Consider the following 23,218-nt stretch of genomic DNA (forward strand, 5'->3'; position numbering starts at 1 on the left):
AACATGCGGCAGAGCCAGGATTAGAACCCAGGACCTTACGACTCCCAGGTCTGTGTTCTATCCATTAAGCCACGCTGCTTCTCAGCGGCTGGAGAAATTCAACCGGCCTCTCCTCCAATCAGTAATACAAACTACAAGATCTGCCCTGCTTCTTTCCCCCCTCCTCGACTCCTGCTCTGAGCACCATTTTTGCAAGAGAAGATGTAAGTGGAAGGCAACCAGCAGGGCCCGACCCGGTTCAACTTCAATCTTTAGAACGAGGCTTTAAGGACCAGAAGACCTCTTGGCTCAGTCAATCAATCATTGGTATTTACTGAGGGCTTACTATGTGCAGAGCACCGTACTAAGCACTTGGGAGAGTACAATGCAACAGAAATAGCAGATGCATTCCCTGCCCATAACGAGCTTACAGTCTAGAGGACTCAGGGTCCTCAGCTCCTTACTTTAGGCCTGTGGATCAAGGAACCACCAAAGGCGATGTATTTGTGTGGCACAGGGAACCAAATCCTGTCACTAAAGGATAACAATATGTGTCTGCCTTCCTATCCGGGGAATGGTGCTCTTCCAGATGAACACAGGCAGAATAAGCGGGAAACACTTTACTCTCTGGACATGCATGCTCCTGGCTGGCAGAGTGGCTCCAGCTGGGCCCAGGATGGGAAGATTCCAAGCTGATCGAATAAGAGGGAGAATGGCTGGAGAGAAAGGGAGATACAGGATGAGACAGCTGGAAGTGACTTCCTCAAGGAGATGGATATGTGCAAGTACCACAGGAGTGCCCACTTCCTCGTTTCCGGTCTCCATGCTGGGGGTTGGGGGTACGGACGCTAAGGGAACGAACCTGTGGCTGGTTAGAGAGACTGGGTTGTCAGGGTGTGCAGGGGACCCCAAGAGTCTTCACATTGCTCCCAGGGTGAAGGGAGGCTCAGCCCCAGATGGAAGAAAGCGATGGATGGAGACGGCCCTATGGACCGGAAGGTGAGGGCCGGAGGTGGGATGAGAAATCACAGTAAACCGGTGATGAGTTTGAGGTCCGTGGGAGTGGAGCGATGAGGAGAGCTTCCGTGACCCAGCAGCTAGAAGGGATGGGGTATTTGGGCAGGAGCAGAAGCAGAAGGGGAGGGAAGGAAGGAACTGAAATTCTGGCTGAGACAGCTAGCCCTGGTGGTCTGAAGTGTTTGGAATAAAAGGTGGTCAACTTAAAAAATTTGTTCCCCGAACTTAGAGAATTCGTTCCCCGGAGCTTGGATGGCTTTCAGAATGCTAGAGGATAAACTTCTCCAAAGCAACTGTGGGGAAAACACACCTGGGAAAGGAAGTGAACAAGACCACGAAATAGAGGGCACTCTAGGCCCATCTGATTCATTCATTCAATCATATTTATTGAGCGCTTACTGTGTGCAGAGCACTGTACTAAGCGCTTGGGAAGTACAAGTTGGCAACATATAGAGACGGTCCCTACCCAACAGTGGGCTCAGATGTCTCCTGGGGCCCCAGGCAGGGCACGGAGGCCGGGAAAGGAACAGAGTTGGGGCCAGGGTGGAGTCCCCGGTAGCAGATAATACCCACCTCAGGGAACGATTTATCTCAGAGTGGGTCCTTTCAGCTCCTGGAGAAGAGAACGGGCAGGGAGGGCCAGGATGGAGCTTCTGTGGAGACCTCCATCCGGTTAAATAAACAGCCCAAGCCCTATCCCTGCAACTCAACCCTTCAAATCCAGGCCCGAACCAAAAAGCAAGATAGTGGCAGAGCCTCACCCATTGGAAGCAGGGGGAAGAAAGAGTATTGGAGTGTTCCCTTGCTGATTCCTGCCTTCCCTGTTCAGACCAAATTGCAGCGTCATTCAGCAGCCTTTTTCTCCTGCCTCTCCCCCTCCCACTTCAAAGCTCTGAAACCATGGCAAGTCACTCGTTCTTTCCCGATATTTCAAGCAATTCCATGAGCAACGGAGCTGGCAGAACTTGGATGCAGTCTCAAAAGGAGGGAGCCAGCCAGAGCGCAGCAAAAATCTCTCTAAAAGGGTGTACTCTCCCACGCGCTTAGTACAGTGCTCTCCACATAGTAAGCACTCAATAAATACCATTGATTGACTGAAGAAATCTACTCAGACCCACTCGACAGGTGAGTCTAATTTAGTACAGGGTGAAAAGACAGCAATACGGATTAACTTCCTCAGTATCATTTTGGAACGGGTGGGCTGGTGATAAATTCAGCTTGTTTGGAAAGTTCAGCTCAACCCCCAAAGTGGAGGTGCAGTGGTGCATGCTAACTTTCTTTATACAGGCAGGCCCTCTTTACCACCCGCCCCAGAACCACCTCCTCATTAGTCAGTCATATTTATTGAGTGCTTACCGTGCGCAGAGCACTGTACAAAGTGCAAGGGAGCGTACGATATAACCTTAGGACAGACACATTCCGTAGTCCTCTGGGCGGTCTCCTGTTTCAGAGCCTTAGAGGCCACTTTCTAGTCCGTCATTTCTAGAAGACCCACATCTCTGCTCTGATTGATACCGGAAGGTAAGAGCACATCAAAACCAAAGCCAGAGGTAAACGCAACGTTCGGGCGGGATCCCCGTCTGGGAAGGATAAGCAGGAGGGTGAGAGCCCAGAAAAAGGAGAAAAGAGGCTAGAAAAGAGGGGAGCATTTCCCTCTCATGAGACCATTCACTTACCCCCCGACCAAAACCAGCGCAGTATTTGGGAAAATATATTTGGCTTCAGGTCAACTACAGGTGACCGTCCTCCTGCGCAGGCCTGGAGCAGGTACGTGAGTGTGTGCACATGTAAATCTTACACATCTGACCACTTGAGGGGTGGACACACGAGATGTGACACAGCAGCAACAGGTATAACCAATAAATTAAGATATCGATCATATATATATATATATGTATATATAAAAAAACTCACTTTTTCCACAAAAAAGCACAATACTGTTATCACAAAATAATAATAATAATAATAATAATTACAATCCTAGCCACACAGGCTGTTCTGCTGCTAAAATATCAGACAACAAGAAACACAGATCTGAGCGGGGCTGTGCGGTCTTCTGCCCCATCGTGACACCAGATTTATTCCCCAGAAGCTTTCCAGCTGCCGGCCAAGCGGGCAGGGGGTGCAGAGTTTTTGTAGGCACGGCGGTGCCATCTGCTCGTTCTTCAGTCCACATTTTCTAGGAATAGAAGGGTAATCGTGTTTACCGTCCGTCCAAAATTAAAAAAAAAAAAAGGAAAAGCACTCAAGCGAGAGAGAGCGAAAAAGACAGAGAGACAAAAGAGGCTTCTCTGGAAAGCAGCAAGTGTCCTCGTTTTGCAAAATGACACCACCTTTTCCTTTTTTTTTTTCTTTTTTCTTTTTTCGACAAGCAGGGGTTGGCAAATGGAGACGGGTGCCTCAGAGCGCGGCAGAGCGGGGAGTGGCGGGATCTCGTGCTGTAAGGGCAGCAGCCCTGGTGTGCATTAATGGGAAGGAGGAGGGCTGGGGAGAGACGCGCAGAGAGGAGCTTCATTATTCAGGTGGTCTGATGGCACAGAAAGGGTCTTTCCCCGGTAATCTGCAAGAGATGCAGGGAAGAGAGGGGTGAGCAGTGTTCATGCAGAATGAGGTTCAATGTTGCTGAATCTCTCTGACCCCAGAATCTGGACGCTTTGAACAGTGCCTGGCACATAGTAAGCACTTAACAAATAACATTATTATTATTAAGGGTGGGGAGAATCACACCCCTGGCTTCCTTTACTTCTCTAGACTCTAAGATTGTTACAGGCAGGGAACGTGACTGCTAATTCTAATATATTGTACTCTCCCAAATACTTAGTACAGTGCTCTGCACATATTAAGAACTCAGTGAATACCATTGATTGATTGATTTTTCTCCCTTTGGGCTCAGCCTCTGCGTTCACCCCCAGGGTCACCAGTTTCTCTGGCAGTGACTGCGTGGATGGGGGGGATGGGGAAGGGGCAAGAGGGAAGAAAAGAAGTGTGGCCTAGTGGAGAGAGCATAGGCTTGGGAGTCACAAGGAGCTGGGTGCTAATTCCGGCTATGCCACTTGTCTGCTGTATGACCTTGGGCTAGTCACTTCACTTCTCTGGGCCTCTGTTACCTCATCTGTAAAATGAGGAAGACTGTGAGCTCAATGTGGGACAGGGATTGCGTCCGACCTGATTACTTTGTACCTATCCCTGTGCTTAGTACAATGCCTGGTACTTTGGAAGCACTAAACAAATGCAATTATTAAATACCAAGTTAGGGAACCCAGTGCCTCATTGACAGGGCACCGCCCCACCCTCCACACTGAGAGGTGGTCCCAAAGACCCCTATAGGTTCCCCAGGGGTTCAGACATGTGACTTAGTGAGAAGCAGCATGGCTTAATGGATAGAGCACAGGCCTGAGAGTCAGAAGGTCACGAGTTCTAATCCCAGCTCCACCACAGGTCTGCTGTGTGACCTTGGGGATGTCATTTCACTTCTCTGGGCCTCAGTTCCCTCATCTGTAAAATGGGGATTAAGAGTGTGAGCCCCAGGTGGTTCAAATCCCGGCTCTGCCAACTGTCAGCTGTGTGACTTTGGGCAAGTCACTTAACTTCTCTGTGCCTCAGTTACCTCATCTGTAAAATGGGGATTAAAACTGTGAGCCCCCCCGGGACAACCTGATCACCTTGTAACCTCCCCAATGCTTAGCACATAGTAAGAGCTTAACAAATACCATCATTATTATTATTATTATGTGGGACAGGGACTGTGTTCAACCTGAAAAACTTGAATCTACCCCAGTGTTTAGAACAATGCTTGGCACATAGTAAGAGCTTATCAAGTACCATAATTATTATTTGCACCTGAGAAACTGCATCTCCGCCTCCCACCGAAAACAGTGTGAGCCTCCATGAGTGGCGGCTTCAACCACCAACCACAGGTCGGATCATTTGGTCCCATATCAGTCGCCCACTTCCCCATTCCCAGTCTCCATGCTGGGGGTTGGGGGGGCTGGACGCTCAGGAAACAAACCTGTGACTGCTTAGAGAGAAGGGGCTGTCAGGGTGTGGTGCAGGGGACCCCAAGAGTCTTCACATTGCTCCCCAGGGTGAAGGGAGGGTCAGCCCCAGATGGAAGAAAGCGATGGATGGAGACGGCCCTGTGGACTGGAAGATGACGGCTGGAGGTGGGATGAGAAATCAGACCAACTGAGCCTTTCACAGTAAACCAGTGATGAGTTTGAGGTCCGTGGGGGTGGAGCGATGAGGACAGCTTGCGTGGCCCTGCGGCTAGAAGGGATGGGTTGTTTGGGCAGGAGCAGAAGTAGAAGGGGAGAAGGATGGAGGGAAGGAAGGAATTGAAATTCTGGCTGAGATGGCTTGCCCTGGTGGTCTGAAGTGCTCTGAGTTACGGATAAGAGGTGGTCAACTTAGAGAATTCGTTCCCCAGAGCTTGGATGGGTTTTCAAACTGATATGGGGCCAAAACCCTGCAGAGGAAGGTTCTGGAACCCCCTTCGCTGGAGACCTTTACAAACAGGACACACAACCATTTCAACTGAATGAGCTAGGAGAGGCCCAGAGGCAGAGCCCAAGATTAAATGACCTCCCGGCTCCACCACCAGTCTATTGTATTACCTTGGGCAAGTCACTTTCACTTCTTTTTTCCTCAGTGCCCTCCTCGGCAAAAATGAGGATTCAATGCCTACGCTCCCTCCTACTTCGAGTGTGAGCCCCATGTGGGATCTGATTATAAGCACCTCAGTGCTTGTTATGGTGCTTGGTACATAGTAAGAGCTTAACAAATACCACAACTACTTTTATCCTGAGTTCCCCTTCTCATTCTATAGTTCTAAAGGTGAATATGAGGTCTCTGGCAAGTCGCCAACCTCCATCACATCCTCACTCATCCCTCGATATCTTGGCTCCCTTTTCCCCCCTTAATAATAATATTAACTGCGGTATTTGTTAAGCGCTCACTGTGTGCCAGGCTCTATTCTAAACACAGAAGTGGATACAAGCAAATCGGGTTGGACACAGTCCCTGCCTCATGTGGGGTTCACAGTCTCACTCCCCATTTTACAGATGAGGTAACTGAGGCACAGAGAAGTGAAGTGACTTGCCCAGGGCCACACAGCATTCATTCATTCATTCAATCGTATTTATTGAGTGCTTACTGTGTGCAGACCACTGTATTAAGTGCTTGGAAAGTACAATTCGGCAACAGATAGAGACAATCCCCGACCAATAACGGGCTCAAACAAGTGGCAAAGCCAGGATGAGAATTCATGATCTTATTATTCCCTGTGCTCTGTTCACTATGCCATGCCACTGGAAGGGCCTTGGGGTGTGTAGGTAGACTGTTGATTCACCTCTTTTCTAAACTGCAGAAACATGGCAAGTCCCCAGAGGCTGAAAGCCCCCCACCCACCTTATGCTTACCACAGCTCCAGCCCCCGAACTATACAAGTCCATCGTAGAGGGACAGGGCCTGTACAATGGATGGATCTGCCTTCGAGCCCTCCTGGAATTCCTGGAGTGTCAGCTTCCCATCTGCATTCTGAAAACAGAAGTCCCGGAGTTGGGGGTCAGAGCAGAGTCCATTCCCACCCCCAGATTTTTAAATAATAACAATAATAATAATTACGGTTTTTGTTAAGCGCTTACTATGTGCCAGGCACTGCACTAAACACTGGGGTAGATACAAGCTAATTGGGTTGGACACAGTCTCTGACCCACGTGGGGCTCACAGTCTCAATCCCCATTTTGCAGATGAGGTAACTGAGGCACAGAGAAGTGAAGTGACTGGCCCAAGGTCACACAGCAGACAACTGGTCCCCATTGGGAACCGGGGGGGCCTAGAGATGGCTTCGGCGATCTCTACCCTGAGATGTAAAGTGTCCCATCAATTAACCTGATTAACTTGTTTACCCCCGTGCTTAGAACAGTGTTTGGCACATGGTAAGTGCTTAACAAATACCATCATCATTATTATTATTATTATTATTAGAGACCCCTTCCCCTGGGCTAGAAACTCCAACCGGTAGGGCAGGATTTTGCTTTACTGAGTTGGGGAAGGATAGGAGAGGGTCCTGATGTACATTTGTACATATTTATTGTACATATTTATTCTATTTATTTTATTTTGTTAATATGTTCTGTCTTGTTGTCTGTCTCCCCCTTCTAGACTGTGAGCCCGCTGTTGGGTAGGGACCGTCTCTATATGTTCATTCATTCATTCATTCATTCAATCATATTTATTGAGCGCTTACTGTGCGCAGAGCACTGTACTAAGCGCTTGGGAAGTACAAGTTGGCAACATATAGAGACGGTCCCTACCCAACAGTGGGCTCACAGTCTAGAATGGGCTCATAAATATGTACAGATGAATAAAGTAATACATACAAATAAAGTAAATAGAGCAGTAAATATGTACAGATGAATAGAGAAATGAATACGTACAAATAAAATAAAGAGGAACGAATAGGTACAAGTAAAATAGAGTAACAAATAGGTACAAATAAAATAGAGTAACGAATACGTAGAAATGAATAGAGTAATGAATGAACAGAGTAATAAATACATACAAAGTGAATAGAGCAATAAATATGTTGCCAACTTGTACTTCCCAAGTGCTTAGTACAGTGCTCTGCGCACAGAAGCGCTCAATAAATACAATTGAGTGAATGAATAAGGCTCAGGCTAAAGGGTGAGTGAGGTGAGAGGTCAACCATATCACCCGCCCCAACTCACACAAAGTGGGTACAAGCAGCCAAACCTGACCTTGTCCATCATGGCAAAAATCCGGTCCACCCTCTTCTCGGGTGTGTTCTCCTCCTCCGGGAGCTCAACGGTGTTGCCCTGTGAGAGCCAGGGGCAGAAAGTCAAGACCACCATCATTCGCTGCTACCTCCAGCCTTGTGCCCCCGGGCTCTCTGCATCTCAATCTCCGGAAAAGCGCTTAAATACCATCATCATCATCATCATCATCATCAGAGAAGGTTCTCTGTCCCCTTGCCCCCTCCCAGCGCTGGCTCAATTCCCATTAGGCAGGTGGAAGGACAGGAGACAGGGATCAGTCTGGATCTGTTTTCCTCCCTCAAACCCTGGCCCGTGGCCCTCGCTGCCTTACCCCTTCTCAAGGCCACCTTTCTAGCTCAACTCTGCTCTCCTGGTTGCTGACGTCTGCTCTGTTCCCGTGTTGATCTTTGTCTCACTATCACCCTACCACCATCACCTTCTCCTGCCTGTGCCTTTTCTCCCCTCCACCCCACTCAACCCCCTGGGGTCCACACACCTTAGAGAAGCATTCCAGCCCCCACTTGCCTGAGCTGTGACTCACTGAACAATTATGGGCAGCAGGCAGCTTTCCCCAGAGAGCAGTTCCTCGGCTTCCCGGCTCCGGGCAGCGAGCCACTCCACTCGCTCGCTCGGAAGAAACACTGTTCCCCGCCCTGCCTCTGGCCTTCTCTGATATTCTAAATCCTCCGGGGCCAACCTACTCTTCCCCTCCCCTCTCCCGGATGGGAGACGTCTTACCACCATCTGGTAAATGGCATCGACAATGTCTAGCATTTCGTTCCTCGTAATGTATCCATCGTTGTCCAAGTCGTACAGTTTAAACGCCCCTAGAAATGGAAACGGCAGGATTTCACCCAGGGAGCTCAGACTGGCTCCTGTGAGACCCTTCTTCTCCCTCCTGGGAAGGGGTATTTCCTTCTTTCCATCTTAGAGATGGGGGCCTGGCGGGCCTGGCTAGACTATAAGCTCTTTGTGGGCAGAGAATGTGTCTTTATATTGTTGTGTTGTACTCTCCCAACCGCTCAATACAGTGCTCTGCTCATGTTAAGCACTCAGTATGTACGACTGACTGATTGACTCCAGTCAGTGAGTCAGTCAATCATATTTATTGAGTGCTTACTATGAGCAGAATAATGTACTAAGAGCTGGGGAGAGTACAATATAATATAACGGATGCATTCCCTGCCCACAAGCAGCTTTCAATCTACAGGGGGAGACAGATCGTGGGGGTTTGGAAGAGCTGGCTCAAGAAGCCCAAATCACAGCACAAGATGGATCCAGGGGTAGGATTAGGGCTCAGGTCTGTTGCCCCATCAGCCCTGGCCTCCGCCCTCCTGCCTCTCTTCAGAAAGCACTGGCGTGCCCACCCCTCACTGCCACACCTGGCAGGAGTGCTGTACCTGAATTAGATCCCCCTTCCGCCTTGCCAGTCTTCCACCCGGCAGAGCCCGGCAAGTCCAGGGAAAGCCAGACCAGGCCAGATGAGGCCAGGCAGGGAGTCGGGATGGCCCTCCACTGAGTACCCGAGCGAGTCTACCCTCTGGGAGATTCTGTTCAGATCAAAATTGAAAGGCATTTGTTGACTTACACCGTAGTTTCTCGTCCAGGGTCCCTCGAGAGGTCACAGACAGAGCCTGGATGAACTCGGAGAATTCAATCCTTCCGTCCTTCAAAAAGAAGAGCCCCACCGTTCGTCAGAGGGGCCCAGAGAGAACCCACTGCTCACCCCCTCAGCTGGGACCCACCACTCATACGTGGCAGCTGCAGGCAAGTGTCAACCTACTTACTTATATTCTTCCCTCCCAAATGCTTAGTACAATGTTCGGCACAGAGTAAATGCTCAGCAAATACTATTGATTGACTGATTGACTTTATGACCTCGGATCACCATCCCAGATTGGTCACCCCATTTAATGGATTAAACCTTTTTCCCTAATCATCATCACCCAGGGCAGAGTTCGGTGTTCGTACCCAGGCAGATTTCCACAGCAAAGAGTAGGAGCCAAAGGACAAGCCAGAGGCTATTTGCCTGCTCTCCCAAGATGGTGGGGGAGAAAGGCAGAAACTCAGATGTTGATAGCTATAGCATCAGCTCAAACCTCATGTCTCAAGGGGTAATCAATCAATCAAATTTATATTGAGGACTTACTGTATGCACTATACTAAGCCTGTGAAAAAGTACAATATAATAGAGTTGGTGGCTCCTTTAAAGAGTTGGCTGAAAAGCAGCACAGCCTAGTAGAAAGAATCAGAGGACCTGGGTTCTAATTCTAGCTCTGATACTTGCCTGCTGTGTGACCTTGGGCTAGTCACTTCACTTCTCTGTGCCTCAGTTACCTCATCTGGAAAATGGGAAGTAAGACCGTGACCCCTACGAAGAACAGGGAATGTGACCAACCCGATTAGCCTGTATCTGCCCCAGTGCTTAGTACAGTGCCTGGCATACAGTAAGCACTTGACAAATACCATTAAAGAAAAGTTAGAGGGCATAATCCTTGCCCACAAGGAGCCTACAGTCTACAGGAGGGACAGACAATAAAATAAAGATAGGGAAACTAGAGTATAAGCATATTTATATCCCCCCCACCCCCCGCGAGACTGTAAGCTTGTTGTGGGCAGGGACTGTGTCTGTTTATTGTTGTATTGTACTCTCTCTAAGCGCTTAGTACAGTGCTCTGCACATAGTAAGTGCTAAATAAATATGATTGAATGAATGACTATATAAGTGCTGTGGGGCTGGGGCTGGTATCAATTTAGGACAGGGACCGTGTCCAGTCCAATTTGCCTGTAACCACCCCAATACTTAGTACAGTGCCTGACATATAGTAAACGCTTAGGAAATACCCCAATTATTATTAAGGGATACACAGCCAAGTGCACAATTGGAGGTGAGGAGAGCAAACATAAAGGAAATGAAGGCTTAGTCAGGGAAGGACTCTTGGAGGAGGTACGACTTTCGGAGGGTTTGGAGGGTGGGAAGAGTGGTGGACTGTCAGATATGAAGGGAGAGGGAATTCTAGGCCCAAGGGAGGATATGATTAAGGGGTTGGAGGTGGGATAGATGAGATCGAGGTGGAGTGGATTAGTTCAGTGTGTGAGCTGGGCTGTAGTGAGCTCAGTAAGGTGACTTTGGTGATTGAAGTAGGGTGATTGATGGCATGGAGTTTCTGTTTGATGCAGAAGGGGATGGGCAACCACTGGTGTTTTAGGGGGAGTGGAGAGTGGGGGGCACAGTAGGTTATCCTCTAAGAGTAATGTCTTAATGGGTAAACAGAAAGGACTCTGCTCTGTATTCTAGGAAAGTCATGCATGGACGCTTGGGCCACTCTGACCTGGGAATCCTGGGAATATTCATTCATTCATTCATTTAATCGTATTTATTGAGTGCTTACTGTGTGCAGAGCACTGGACTAAGCGTTTGGGAAGTACAAGTTGGCAACATATAGAGATGGTCCCTACCCAACAACGGGATCGGAGTCTAGAAGGGGGAGGCAGACAACAAAACAAAACATGTGGACAGGTGTCAAGTCATCAGAATAAATAGAAGTAAAGCTAGATGCACAGCATTAACAAAATAAATAGAATAGTAAATATGTACAAGTAAAATAAATAGAGTAATAAATCTGCACAAACATATATACAGGTGCTGTGGGGAGGGGAAGGAGGTAGGGAGGGGGGGATGGAGAGGGGGAAAGAAAAAGGGGGTCAGTCTGGGAAAAAGGGAGCTCAGAATATCAGATAATCAGGTCCCACATGGGGCTCACAGTCTAAGTAGGAGGAAAAACAGGTAGAGGGAGCTGAGACACAGAGAAGCTAAGTGACTTGTCCAAGTGCACACAGCAGGTAATAATAATAATAATGATAATAATAATAATGGCATTTGTTAAGCACTTACTATGTGCAAGCACTGTTCTAAGTGCTGGAATAATAATAATGATGGCATTTGTTATGCACTTAGTATGTGGCAAGCACTGTTCTAAACGCTGGGGTAGATACAAGGTTATCAGGTTGTCCCACCTGGGGCTCAGAGTCAGTTCCCATTTTACAGATGAGGTAACTGAGGCCCAGAGAAGTTAAGTGACTTGCCCAAAGCCACAAAGCTGACAAGTGGTAGAGCCAGGATTTGAACCCACTACCTCTGACTCCCAAGCCCGTGCTCTTTCCACTACGCCACACTGCTTCTCAAGTAAGTGGCAGAACCAGGAATAGATAGGTTGAATGAATGATTACAACCCAGGTCTTCTGACTCTCGGGCCCGTGCTCTTTCCACTAGACCACACTGCTTCTCTGTGGTCTTCATGAATGCTTCCCCTCTCCCATTACCCTGTCACTCACCATCCCAGAGGCATTACTATACTAATAAATAGATAAACCAAGTGAAATCAATACCCTCTATTCATCTGCATAGGGAGAGGGAGAAAGAAAGGAAGAGAGAGAGAGTTAGGTTTCAGATGGGAGGGGTTTGAGGGAGAAATCTTGAAACAGACATCAGAAAGCTGTAGAATGAAAAATGGAGGGGTGAGAGAGAGAGAGAATGAGAGAGATATAAGGGAGAGAGACAGAAAAACAGAGAAAAGAATATGTGCATAGTCCCAGTGCAGTATTATGCTGAGTTGATTACACACAGTAAATACATTCCATCTGATGGGGGGTTTACGTTGAAGGAAAATGTTTCCACAGGCTAAATGGATGCACTATAAAACCCACCAAGGCTTATGAAAAATGTCAACTGGCCACAGCAGGATAGGGAGAGCCAATTCTTGGATTCTTTCCTGGACTGATTAGTTTGTGGAAACAAGAACCAAAATATCAAGGGATGGCAGGCTATAGGAGAACTAAAATGCAAACAGGAACTCTTCTCTGTGTACAGAGAAAACTGAAAAAGCTGCTTCAGTCGATTAACCTTATTTGAACTTGGCCATGATGGATCCCCAATTCCTGAAGTGTTAAAGCAGTTTTGCACTCATCTAGTGGCTCGCCCACATTTATCTTACCTCTTGGGTATTTCCTGCTGGAGGAAAATGAGCAAGAAAGGAATTCTGGTGAGGGGATGTTTTAAAAAGAGAAGTTGGAGGGGAGTGGTCAACTATCCCAGGCTCATGACAGAGCGTCTTCCCCTTCCACTAAATCAAATTTTCCTATTCCTTGGCTTTTTAAACAAATAGGGAAAAATCACTGGCTGGCTCTGGAAGTGTCAAGGACAGACTAAAGAGTGTTCTGATTTCGTGTCCCAGGAAGGGAAAGTTTGGTTTGTTTTTTTTTTTCACAGCTCAGAAAGTTAGCAGTGAGTGGGTGTCGCTTTATCATTTCAGAAGGAGTTGGAGCTGCAGAGCCGGTCTATGCGGGAAGAGGAGCGCGGGGGTGGGGATTGCTCAGCGCGATCAATCAGCAAACTCACTTTGTTTTCGTCGAAGACGTTGAAAACAAATGTGGCAAATTTGGTGGGGTCGCCGAAGGGGAAGAATTGCTTGTAGATCTTCTGGAATCCGGCTGCGTCCAGCTGTCCACTGGGGCAGTCCTTGATGAAGCCCTTGTACCTGGGGAAGAGGAAAGAAAATAAAAAGCGTTCAGCCACCTCCATTAACAAATCAGCTTCTCCCAGAAACTCTCTGGATATCAAGCCTCTTTGGAAGCCGAGTGGAAAGAGAGCAAGCCTGGGCGTCAGAGGACCTGCGTTTTAATCCCTGTTTGGCTAAAATTTGCTGTGTGTATTTCTTTGTGCCTCAGTTCTTCTGTTCTCCTTCTTACTTAAGTCCCTGCATCATGAAGGGCAGGGACTATGTTCAACCTAATTGCTATACCCCATCACTTAGAAGTGTTTGACACACAGTAAGAGTTTAACAAATACCATAAAAAAAACCTCTTCCTGGCCACTGGAGTGTCATCCCATGAAGTTACTGCTCTGGGTTTCCTCTTGCATCCTCAGAGCAGAATCCATGAGTCTTCAGGGCCTCAGTGACCATCAAGAAGCAGAAACTGTGACCTTTGAACATTTGATAGTCACCACACCCTGAACCCCACAGCACTTATGTACATAACTTTAAATTATATATTATAAATTACTTATATTAATGTCTGTCTCCCTCTCTAAACTGTCTGCTCATTGTGAGTAGGGAATGTGTCTGTTATATTGTTATATTGTACATTATATTATATTGTATACAATATTGTGCATTATTATATTGTACTCTCCCAGTGGATAGTATAGTGCTCTGCACACAATAAGCACTCAATAAATATGATTGACTAACTAAACACCTGGAAGAGAACAATAGAATTAGAAGGGCCAATTCCTAGGTGGGAGTATTAGCCTACTTTGAAGATAGGGAAACTGAGGCACACAAAGAGTGCTTTGGCCCAGGTTGCCCAGAAAGTCAAAGGAGAGGCTGTGTTTGATCCATGTCTCCCCTTCTAGACTGTAAGCTCACTGTGAGCAGGAAACATATCTACCAACTGTGTAGTTGATATCTACCAAGCACTTAGTACAGTGCTCTGCCTACAGAAAGCACTCAATAAATACCACTGATTGATTAAATACTATTGATTAATTTGAGTACACCCAAAAATCTTCAGAGTGCTGATTCACCTAGGAGTACAATCTCTTGTCTTGGGACCAGAGAACCAGGACAGAGAAAGGCAGAAGGACTTAAGGAAAGTAATCTGGAAGTCCAAGGTCAGGTCCCTATCAGTCCCATGCTTGATACTCACACATTTTTACCGTTATTCTTATAATAATAATAATGGCATTTGTTAAGAGCTTACTGTGTGCCAGGCAACATTGTTATGGCATTTGTTAAGCTCTTACCATGTGTCAAGTTCTCAGCACTGGGGTAGATACAAATTAATCAGTCCTTATCCCACAGTCATAGAAGGAGGGGGAACAGGTATTTAATCCCCATTTTACAGTTGAGGAAACTGAGGCAAAGAGAAGTAAAATGCCTTGCTCAAGGTCACACAGTGGGAAACTGACGGAGCCAGGATTAGAATCCAGGCCTTCTGACTTCATCAAGGCAACCATATGTGGTCACACTGGGACCATCACATGACAAACCCATGGCCCCTGCAACTCCAGCCTCAACTGACTGACGGCAACAGGCTACAGACTATAATATTTTAATCCTCCTAGACCTCTCAAGTGCCTTGGACAATGGTGACCACCCCCCTCTCCCTGAAACCTTATCCAACTTTGACTTCACTGACCCTTTCTTCTCTCGGTTCTCCGCTCCTTCTCAGTCTCTCACAGGCTCCTCCTCTGCCTCCCACCCTCTGACAGTGGGAGGGGGGACTCCCTCAAGGCTCAGTCCTGGTTATCCTTCGATTCTCCATTTATCTATACACACTCCCTTCGAGAACTCATTCACCGTCATGGTTTCAACTACCATCTCTATGCAGATGATTACCAAATCTACATCTCCAGCCCTGAGAAGTCTCCTTCTCTGCAATCTCACATTTCCTCCTACATTCAGGACAGCTCTACCTGGATGTCCTGCCAACACCTCAAATTTAACATGTCCAAAACTGAACTCCTTATCTTAATAATAATAATAATAATAATAATAATAATGGCATTTATTAAGTGCTTACTATGTGCAAAGCGCTGGGGAGGTTACACGGTGATCAGGTTGTTCCTCGGGGAGCTCACAGTCTTAATCCCCATTTTACAGATGAGGTAACTGAGGCACAGAGAAGTGAAGTGACTTGCCCAAAGTCACACAGCTGACAATTGGCGGAGCCGGGGTTTGAACCCATGACCTCTGACTCCAAAGCCCGGGCTATTTCCACTGAGCCACGCTGCTTATCTTCTCACCCAAACCCTGTCCTCCCCTTTTTTCCCCATTACTGTAGACAATACCACTACCCTCCCTATCTCACAAGCCTGAAACCTTGCTGCTGTTCTCGACTCATCGCTCTCAGACTGCTACCATACTGATCCAAGCACTTTTTCTATCCCGCCTTGACTATTGCATCCGCCTCCTTCTCTCCCGGCACCCCCCCAGACTGTAAGCTCATTGTGGGCAGGGAATGTGTCTGTTTATTGTTGTATTGTACTCTCCCAAGTGCTTCAAACAGTGCTCTGCACACAGTAAGCACTCAATAAATAGGATTGAATGAGTAAATGAATCTTTCTGCTTCCAAACTTCACTCTGCTGCGTGAATCATTTTTTTTAAAAAATAGTCAGTCCATGTCTCCCCACTCCTCAAGACCCCCCAATCAAACAGAAACTCCTTGTTATTTCCTTTAAAGTACTGTCAACTCACCTCCTCATAACGCACCTCATGATCTACTACAGCCCAGCCCGCACTCTTTGCTTCTCTAGTGCCCGCTTACTCACTGTGTCCTGATCTCATCTATCTTGCTCCCAACCCTTTTCCCGTGCCCACCCAGTAGTCTGGAACTCCCTTCCCCTCCATATATGCCAAAAATTACTTCCTCCACCTTCAAAAGTCACACCTCCTCTAAGAGGGCTTCCCCAGTTAAGCCCTTCTCCCTCTCCCTTCTGCATCTTCTAGACTTCTAGACTGTGAGCCCATTCTTCTAGACTGTGAGCCCACTGTTGGGTAGGGACCGTCTCTATATGTTGCCAACTTGTACTTCCCAAGCGCTTAGTACAGTGCTCTGCACACAGTAAGCGCTCAATAAATACGATTGAATGAATGAATGAATCTTCTGTGCACTTGGATCTGAGATCTTTGGGCATCTGATATTTGTCCTACCCTCAACTCCACAGCACTTCTGCACATATCTTTAAATGACATATTATGAATTATTCATATATATTAATGTCTTCCTCCCCCCTCTAGACTGTAAGCTTGTTGTGGGCAGGGAACGTATGTGCTGATTCTGTTGTATTGTCCCAAGCACCTAGTACAGTGCTCTGCACATAGTAAGCACTCAATAAGTACCATCAATCGATTAATTACAGGGCACCTCTTTCTCCCACAAAGGTTGGCACTTAGGACAATGTCACAGCTGTCACATCCTAAGCAAGGCACTGCCCCCTTGGCCATTCCAGGGTCTGGGCAATGTCTAACACAGAAGGACTTGCTCCTCTCCCACTCACCACGCTGGGCACTGCTCATATCTGCATGAACAGATCTGTGCAAAACTGTTAATCTTTTATATTAATTTATTTATCTCCCCCTCCATTCATTCAATTTTATGTATTGAGCAGTTCCTGTGTGCAGAGCACTGTTCTAAGCGCTTGGAAAGTACAATTTAGCAACAGAGTCAAGCCCTGCCCACAACGGGATCACAGACTAGACCGTAAGCTCGTTGAGGGTAGGGAATGTATCCATTTATTGTTATACTGTAATCTCTCAAGTGCTTAGTGTAGTGCTCTGCACACAGGAAGCACTCAATAAATACGACTGACCAATTGACTGCTCTAGGATGGCCCACATCCTTCCCCTGGCCTGGAATGCCCTCCCTCCACACATCCGCCAAGGTAGCTCTCTTCCTCCCTTCAAAGCCCTACTGAGAGCTCACCTCCTCCAGGAGGCCTTCCCAGACTGAGCCCCCTTTTTCCTCTCCTTCTCCCCCTCCCCACAGCACTTGTATATATATATTTGTACAGATTTATTACTCTATTTATTTTACTTGTACATATTTACATTTATTTTGTTAATGATGTGCATTTAGCTTTAATTCTATTTGTTCTGACGATTTTGACACCTGTCTCCATGTTTTGTTTTGTTGTCTGTCTCCCCCTTCTAGACTGTGAGCCCGTTGTTGGATAGGGACCGTCTCTGTTGCCGACTTGTACTTCCCCAGCGCTTAGTCCAGTGCTCTGCACACAGTAAGTGCTCAATAAATACGATTGAATGAATGAATTAATGAATGAATTTACCCCTGGGCATGTGGAGATCCCAACAGGAACCTCCTCTATGCTGAGAGACCGGCAGAAGGGAGCGGCCGTCCCCCAAAGCTCCGTCGTCCTGCCGCCCGACAGTCGTGGCTGATGGGGTCTGGAGATGCTTGAGTGGCACATTAGAAACTGCAAACACGGTGCCAGGTAATTGCTCTGTCTAAAACGGCAGCCCACGGGGGAGGGCAGACAGGAGCAGGGAAGCACCATTAACCCTCAGAGTCACTGCGTGGGCTAAAAGCACGAGAGGAGTCTGGTCGTCTAATGGGAAAAGGTCACCTGAAGGAGCCAGAGTCCCCCTGCAGAGAGCATTCAGTGGGCTCTGTTTGGTCACCGCCTCCAGAGACGGTATCCTTTTTAGCAGAGAGCCCAGTTAAAGTGAATATGTGCCCAAAAATTCTATATCCTCATAGAGAAGCAGCATGGCTCAGTGGAAAAGAGCACCGGCTTTAGAGTCAGAGGTCATGGGTTCATTATTATTATTATTCAAAGCCACCTGAAGAGTTTCATTTATATTATCTCATTTCTCCCAATGTCCCAGGGGCCTGTGAGATACCACCCTATAATACTCACTATGCAGGTAGGGGAACAGAATAATAATAATGATAATGGTATTTGTTAAGCGCTTACTATGTGCAAAGCACTGTTCTAAGTGCTGGGAGGATACAAGGTGATCAGGTTGTCCCACATGGGGCTTACAGTCTTAATATCATTTTACAGATGAGGTAACTGAGGCCCAGAGAAGTGAAGCGACTTGCCCAAAGTCACACAGCTGACAAGCGGCAGAGCCGGAATTAGAACCCATGACCTCTGACTCCCAAGCCCGGGCTCTTTCCACAGAAGCACAGAGACAGGGATTGTCTCTATTTGTTCCTGAATTGTACTTTCCAAGTGCTTAGTACAGTGCTCTGCACATAGTAAGCACTTGAAAAATATGATTGAATGAATGAATGAATGAGACATTGAGTGAGTTGGAAAAGGTCACACAGCCTAAGCAACAGATTCAGGACTAGAACCCAGGTCAGCAGAAGACGGTCTTCCGGGTCTCAAATAAGATCCCAACTACTTTCGAGCCTCATGTTCCTGCCAGCCCAACCCCATTTCATCTGTTCCGAGTGAATTGCTCTTGGTCCTAAATCTGTACCCCTGAGGAAAACTGAATTTACCTTTTTTTACAGGACTTTAACTGGCATGATCTAATTTTTCCCTATGTACCATCCCTGAGAATATGCAATGAGACTCTTAATTTAGAGACTCTTAATGGAAAGAGCACGGGCCTGGGAATCAGAGGACCTGGGTTCTAATTCCAGCTCTGCTACTTTTCAGCTGGGAGACCTTGGGCTAGTCACTTCACTTCTCTATGTCTCAGTTACCTCATCTGTAAAATAGGGATGAAGGCTGTGACCCCTACTTGGGACAGGGACAGTGTCCAATCTGATAATATTGCATAATAATAATAATAATGATGGCATTTGTTAAGTGCTTATTATGTGCAAAGCACTGTTCTAAGCGCTGGCGGGGAGGGAATACAATGGGATCAAGTTGTCCCACGTGTGGCTCACACTCAATCCCCATTTTACAGATGAGGTAACTCCGGCTCAGAGAAGTTAAGTGACTTGCCCAAGGTGACACAGCAGATATGTGGTGGAGCCAGGATTCAAACCCATGACCTCTGACTCCAAAGCCCGTGCTCTTTCCACTGAGCCACGTTGCTTCTCTACCCTAGAGCCTAGTATACAGTGCCTGGCACATAGTAAGTGCTTATCCCGGCTCTGACACTTGTTAGCTGTGTGACTTTGGGCAAGTCACTTCACTTCTCTGGGCCTCAGTTCCCTCATCTGTAAAATGGGGATTAAGATTGTGAGCCCCATGTGGGACAACCCTGATTACCTTGTATCCCCACCCCCCAGTGCTTAGAACAGTGCTTGGCACATAGTAAGTGCTTAACAAATACCAACATTATTATTATTATTATTATTAACAAATAGTATTTTAAAAAAAGAAGAAAATGAAAAGATACAGAGAAGGTGGCCACACTGCCATAAGTCACCCAGCGGAAAAACTGGAAAAAGAGCACAGAGCAAAGGACTTGATTACAACCTTTAAATCTCTCAGGGGCTATGCTAAGTTCCTGAAATATTCTAGTTGAGAGTGGCTAGGACGTATATGGGGAAGGAAAACCGTTCCTCTGAAAATCTAAAGCAAATTATTAATAATTATAATAACATTGTAATTATTAGTCGTTCTAGACTGTAAGCTCATTGTGGGCAGGGAACACTTCTGCCAACTCTGTCGTATCATACTTTCTCAAGCGCTTAGTACAGTGCTCTTCATACAGTATGTACTCAATACCCACAGTACAAAGCACTAGGCAGATACAACACAATCAACTGGATAGTTCCCATTCCACGTGGGGCTCAGAGTTAAAGGGGGAGAATAAGCAGGTCCTTAACCCCATTTTTTAGGTGAGGAAATGGAGTAAAAGAGAAACGGAATGACTTGCCCAAGGTCATAAGGCAGACATATGGTGGAGTCCTTAAGGTCTCCTGAGTCTCAGTTCTGTAATCACTTTCCCCTTGTAACACTGAAGCTGCAACGAAACTGTAAAGTCATTATCACTTACACCACTGTACTACTGGAGCAAATGATGTAATTTCCTGTATTTAGATGCTGCCACGAAATGTTCATGCCCAGCATCTCACTGCACCCTCTGTTCTTTCAATGGCCGCGATCAAAAGTTCCCTTCCCAGGAGCCTTACGGACCAGGGCTTGACGGCTACACTGGCAGATAACTGAGTTAATTCCTGAAACCAGCATCAGAAAAGCCCCTGGTGAAGGATGGCTGTATGGGGAAGTATGCTCCAGGTAGCTGAGAATGGTTTGGTCATGAGAGACGCTGGAAAAGACGCTGCTTGCATCACAGGATTTGGAAAATTCCCTGATAAGTCTCAATAAATATGATCGACTGACTGACTGAATGATAATATATTGCTTCCACGGGGGCCCAGTGGATAGAGCAGGACTGAGAGTCAGAAGTACCTGGGTTCTAATCCTGGCTCCATTATTTGTCTGCTGTGTGACCTTGGACAAGTCATTTCACTTATCTGTGCCTCAGCTCCCTCAGTCATTCATTCAAACGTATTTATTGAGCACTTAATGTGTGCAAAGTGCAGTATTATGTGCTTCGGAGAGTACAATATAACAATAAATGGACACATTCCCTCCCTCATCTGTAAATTGGGGATTAAGACTCTGAGCCTCATGTTGGACATAGACTGTGTCCAACCTATTAGCTTGTATCTACCCCAGAGTTTAGTACAATTCCTCTGGGCAGGTTTAGTACAGTGCCTGGCACATAGTAAGCACTTTCCAAATACCATAAAAAGGGCCCAGCTCTAAGCCTGTGGAGTTCCTCCATTAGACTTTATCCACACATCCATTACTGAAGCCCCATGAATTCAGAAAGTTCAAAGCTTAGAACAACCACTTAATTATCACTGAGATCAGTATTTCATTCATTTATACATTGTCAGTCATATTTATTGAGTGCTTACTGTGTGCAGAGCACTGTACTAAGTGCTTGGGAGAGTACAATATAACAATAAACAGACACATTCCCTGCCCACAACAAGCTAATAATAATGATGATAGTGATGGTACTTGTTAGGCTCTTACTATTCATCCAGCACTGCTCTAAGCGCTGAATTTGAGCCCCGCTGTTGGTCCAGAGGCTAGAACCCTGCTCAGGGAATGAGGAATCCTGTGTTCTTGTCCCAGTTTGCCTGTAGCTGGCAAATTCAATCATTCAGTCATTCAATCGCATTTATTGAGTGCTTACTGTGTGCAAAGCACTGTACTAAGCGCTTGGGAAATACAAGTTGGCAACATATAGAGACGGTCCCTCCCCAACAACGGGCTCACAGTCTTGAAGGGGGAGAGAGACAACAAAACAAAACATGTGGACAGGTGTCAAGTCGTCAGAACAAAAAGAATTAAAGCAAAATGCACATCATTAACAAAATAAATAGAATAGTAAATATGTACAAAATAAATAGAGTAATATGTCTGTACAAGCACATATACATGTGCTGTGGGGAGGGGAAGGCGGTAGGGTGGGGGGATGGGGAGGAGGAGAGGAAAAAGGGGGCTCATTCTGGGAAGGCCTCTTGGAGGAGGTGAGCTCTCAGTAGGGGTTTGAAGGGAGGAAGAGAGCTAGCTTGGCGGATGTGTGGAGGGGGGGCATTCCAGATCAGGGGGAGGACGTGAACCAGGTGTCGACAGCGGGATGGGCGAGAACGAGGCTCAGCGAGGAGGTTAGCGGCAGAGGAGCAGAGGGTGCGGGCTGGGCTGGAGACGGAAAGAAGGGAGGTGAGGTAGGAGGGGGCGAGGTGATGCACAGCCTTGAAGCCGAGAGTGAGGAGTTTTTGCTTGATGCATAGGTTGACAGGCAGCCACTGGAGATTTTTGAGGAGGAGAGTAACATGCCCAGAGCGTTGCTGCACAAATGCTCCGGGCAAAGATCACCCGTCTGCCTACTAACTCGTTGCCCTCTATGTCCCAGTGGGAATGTGCCTGGCAGGGATGAGAAAGCTGAAGTAGCGCTGAGCAGGCTACTAGTACTACCGTCAATTCCTCCGGACAGATTCCCCATCCTGAAGCCTCGGTCCCACGCCTCATCCATTTTTCCAGAGGGAGGCCCGATCATCGATAGAAAATGCTGTATCGTGTCTTGCTGCTCTGTCTTGCAAGCAACCACCCAAACCTCCTGTGGAGGGCCTGAGAGGGGTAAAGAGTTTGGGCTGTGGGACTTAAGGAGAGTCCATTTCCCAAAAAAGCTAAGGGCTAATTTGTGCTCCTGGCATGGAACCAGAAACCCAAAGACCTTTCCCTGCATTTCCTAGGGCGGGAGCTATAAAAGTAGCTGCATTTTGTCATTTTTACTCTCTCTGATGAATAAGCATCTTAATTGGCCCCTCCATACAGTGAACGATCATTTAACCGCTCTGCCGATTTGTAACATTTACAAGAGAAGTGCAGGCCCAGGCGATAACAGTGTGAAGTTTCTGCAAATTTTCTCCTTTTCCCGTTAATTCCAATCCTCCTCTGGTTAAACTGAAGCTTGTGAATATTGGGTCTGGGAGAATACAGCACTCTTTTAAAATATATCCTAATCCTTCTGCTGATCCACTTCCAGAGCCTTTAAATGATATGTGAGTGTTTCCAATTCTTATCCCTCTGGTTCAGCAGGGTAGGGATTTTGATATTCATTCAAAACACCTTTACAAGGTTATCAGAACCCAACACCTGATTAGTGGAAAAGAACATAAACTGATGATATCAACTATCCGTGTAACTAGCAGAGAGAGGGTGGACGAATAAACTATCTTGGTGGGCTGGTGAAAGCTTATTGTCATGGCTACCTCCTAACTCCTTGATTTCCCATTACAACTCAACCTCCACACTTTGCTCCTCTCATGTACACCTACTCACGGTACCTCCATCTCGTCCATCATGCTGCTGACCTCTCACCCACATCCTGCCTTGGGCCTGGATTGCTCTCCCTCTTCACAACTGACAGAT

At 46.9% G+C, this 23,218-nt stretch overlaps 1 protein-coding gene across 2 annotated transcripts in view; it reads right to left on the reverse strand.

Annotated features, from left to right (window-relative positions):
- Positions 1–352: 352 nt before the first annotated feature.
- NCS1 (neuronal calcium sensor 1) overlaps positions 353–23,218 on the reverse strand; it is a 125,889-nt gene continuing 103,023 nt past the window's right edge. Inside the window, exons 3-8 of one of the 2 annotated variants that reach the window (XM_038745986.1) lie at positions 13,171–13,309; positions 9,361–9,439; positions 8,511–8,599; positions 7,755–7,832; positions 6,414–6,531; positions 353–3,556 (exon numbers count right to left, since the gene is read on the reverse strand). In XM_038745986.1, the coding sequence (XP_038601914.1) occupies positions 6,433–6,531; positions 7,755–7,832; positions 8,511–8,599; positions 9,361–9,439; positions 13,171–13,309 (484 nt within the window). In that variant the 3' untranslated portion in view covers positions 353–3,556; positions 6,414–6,432. Of the gene's footprint in view, positions 3,557–6,402; positions 6,532–7,754; positions 7,833–8,510; positions 8,600–9,360; positions 9,440–13,170; positions 13,310–23,218 lie in introns of both variants that reach the window. The other variant, XM_038745987.1, reaches the window with a different exon arrangement.

This window comes from Tachyglossus aculeatus, chromosome 4 (assembly GCF_015852505.1).
Source record: "Tachyglossus aculeatus isolate mTacAcu1 chromosome 4, mTacAcu1.pri, whole genome shotgun sequence".
Classification (NCBI taxonomy): Eukaryota; Metazoa; Chordata; class Mammalia; order Monotremata; family Tachyglossidae; genus Tachyglossus; species Tachyglossus aculeatus.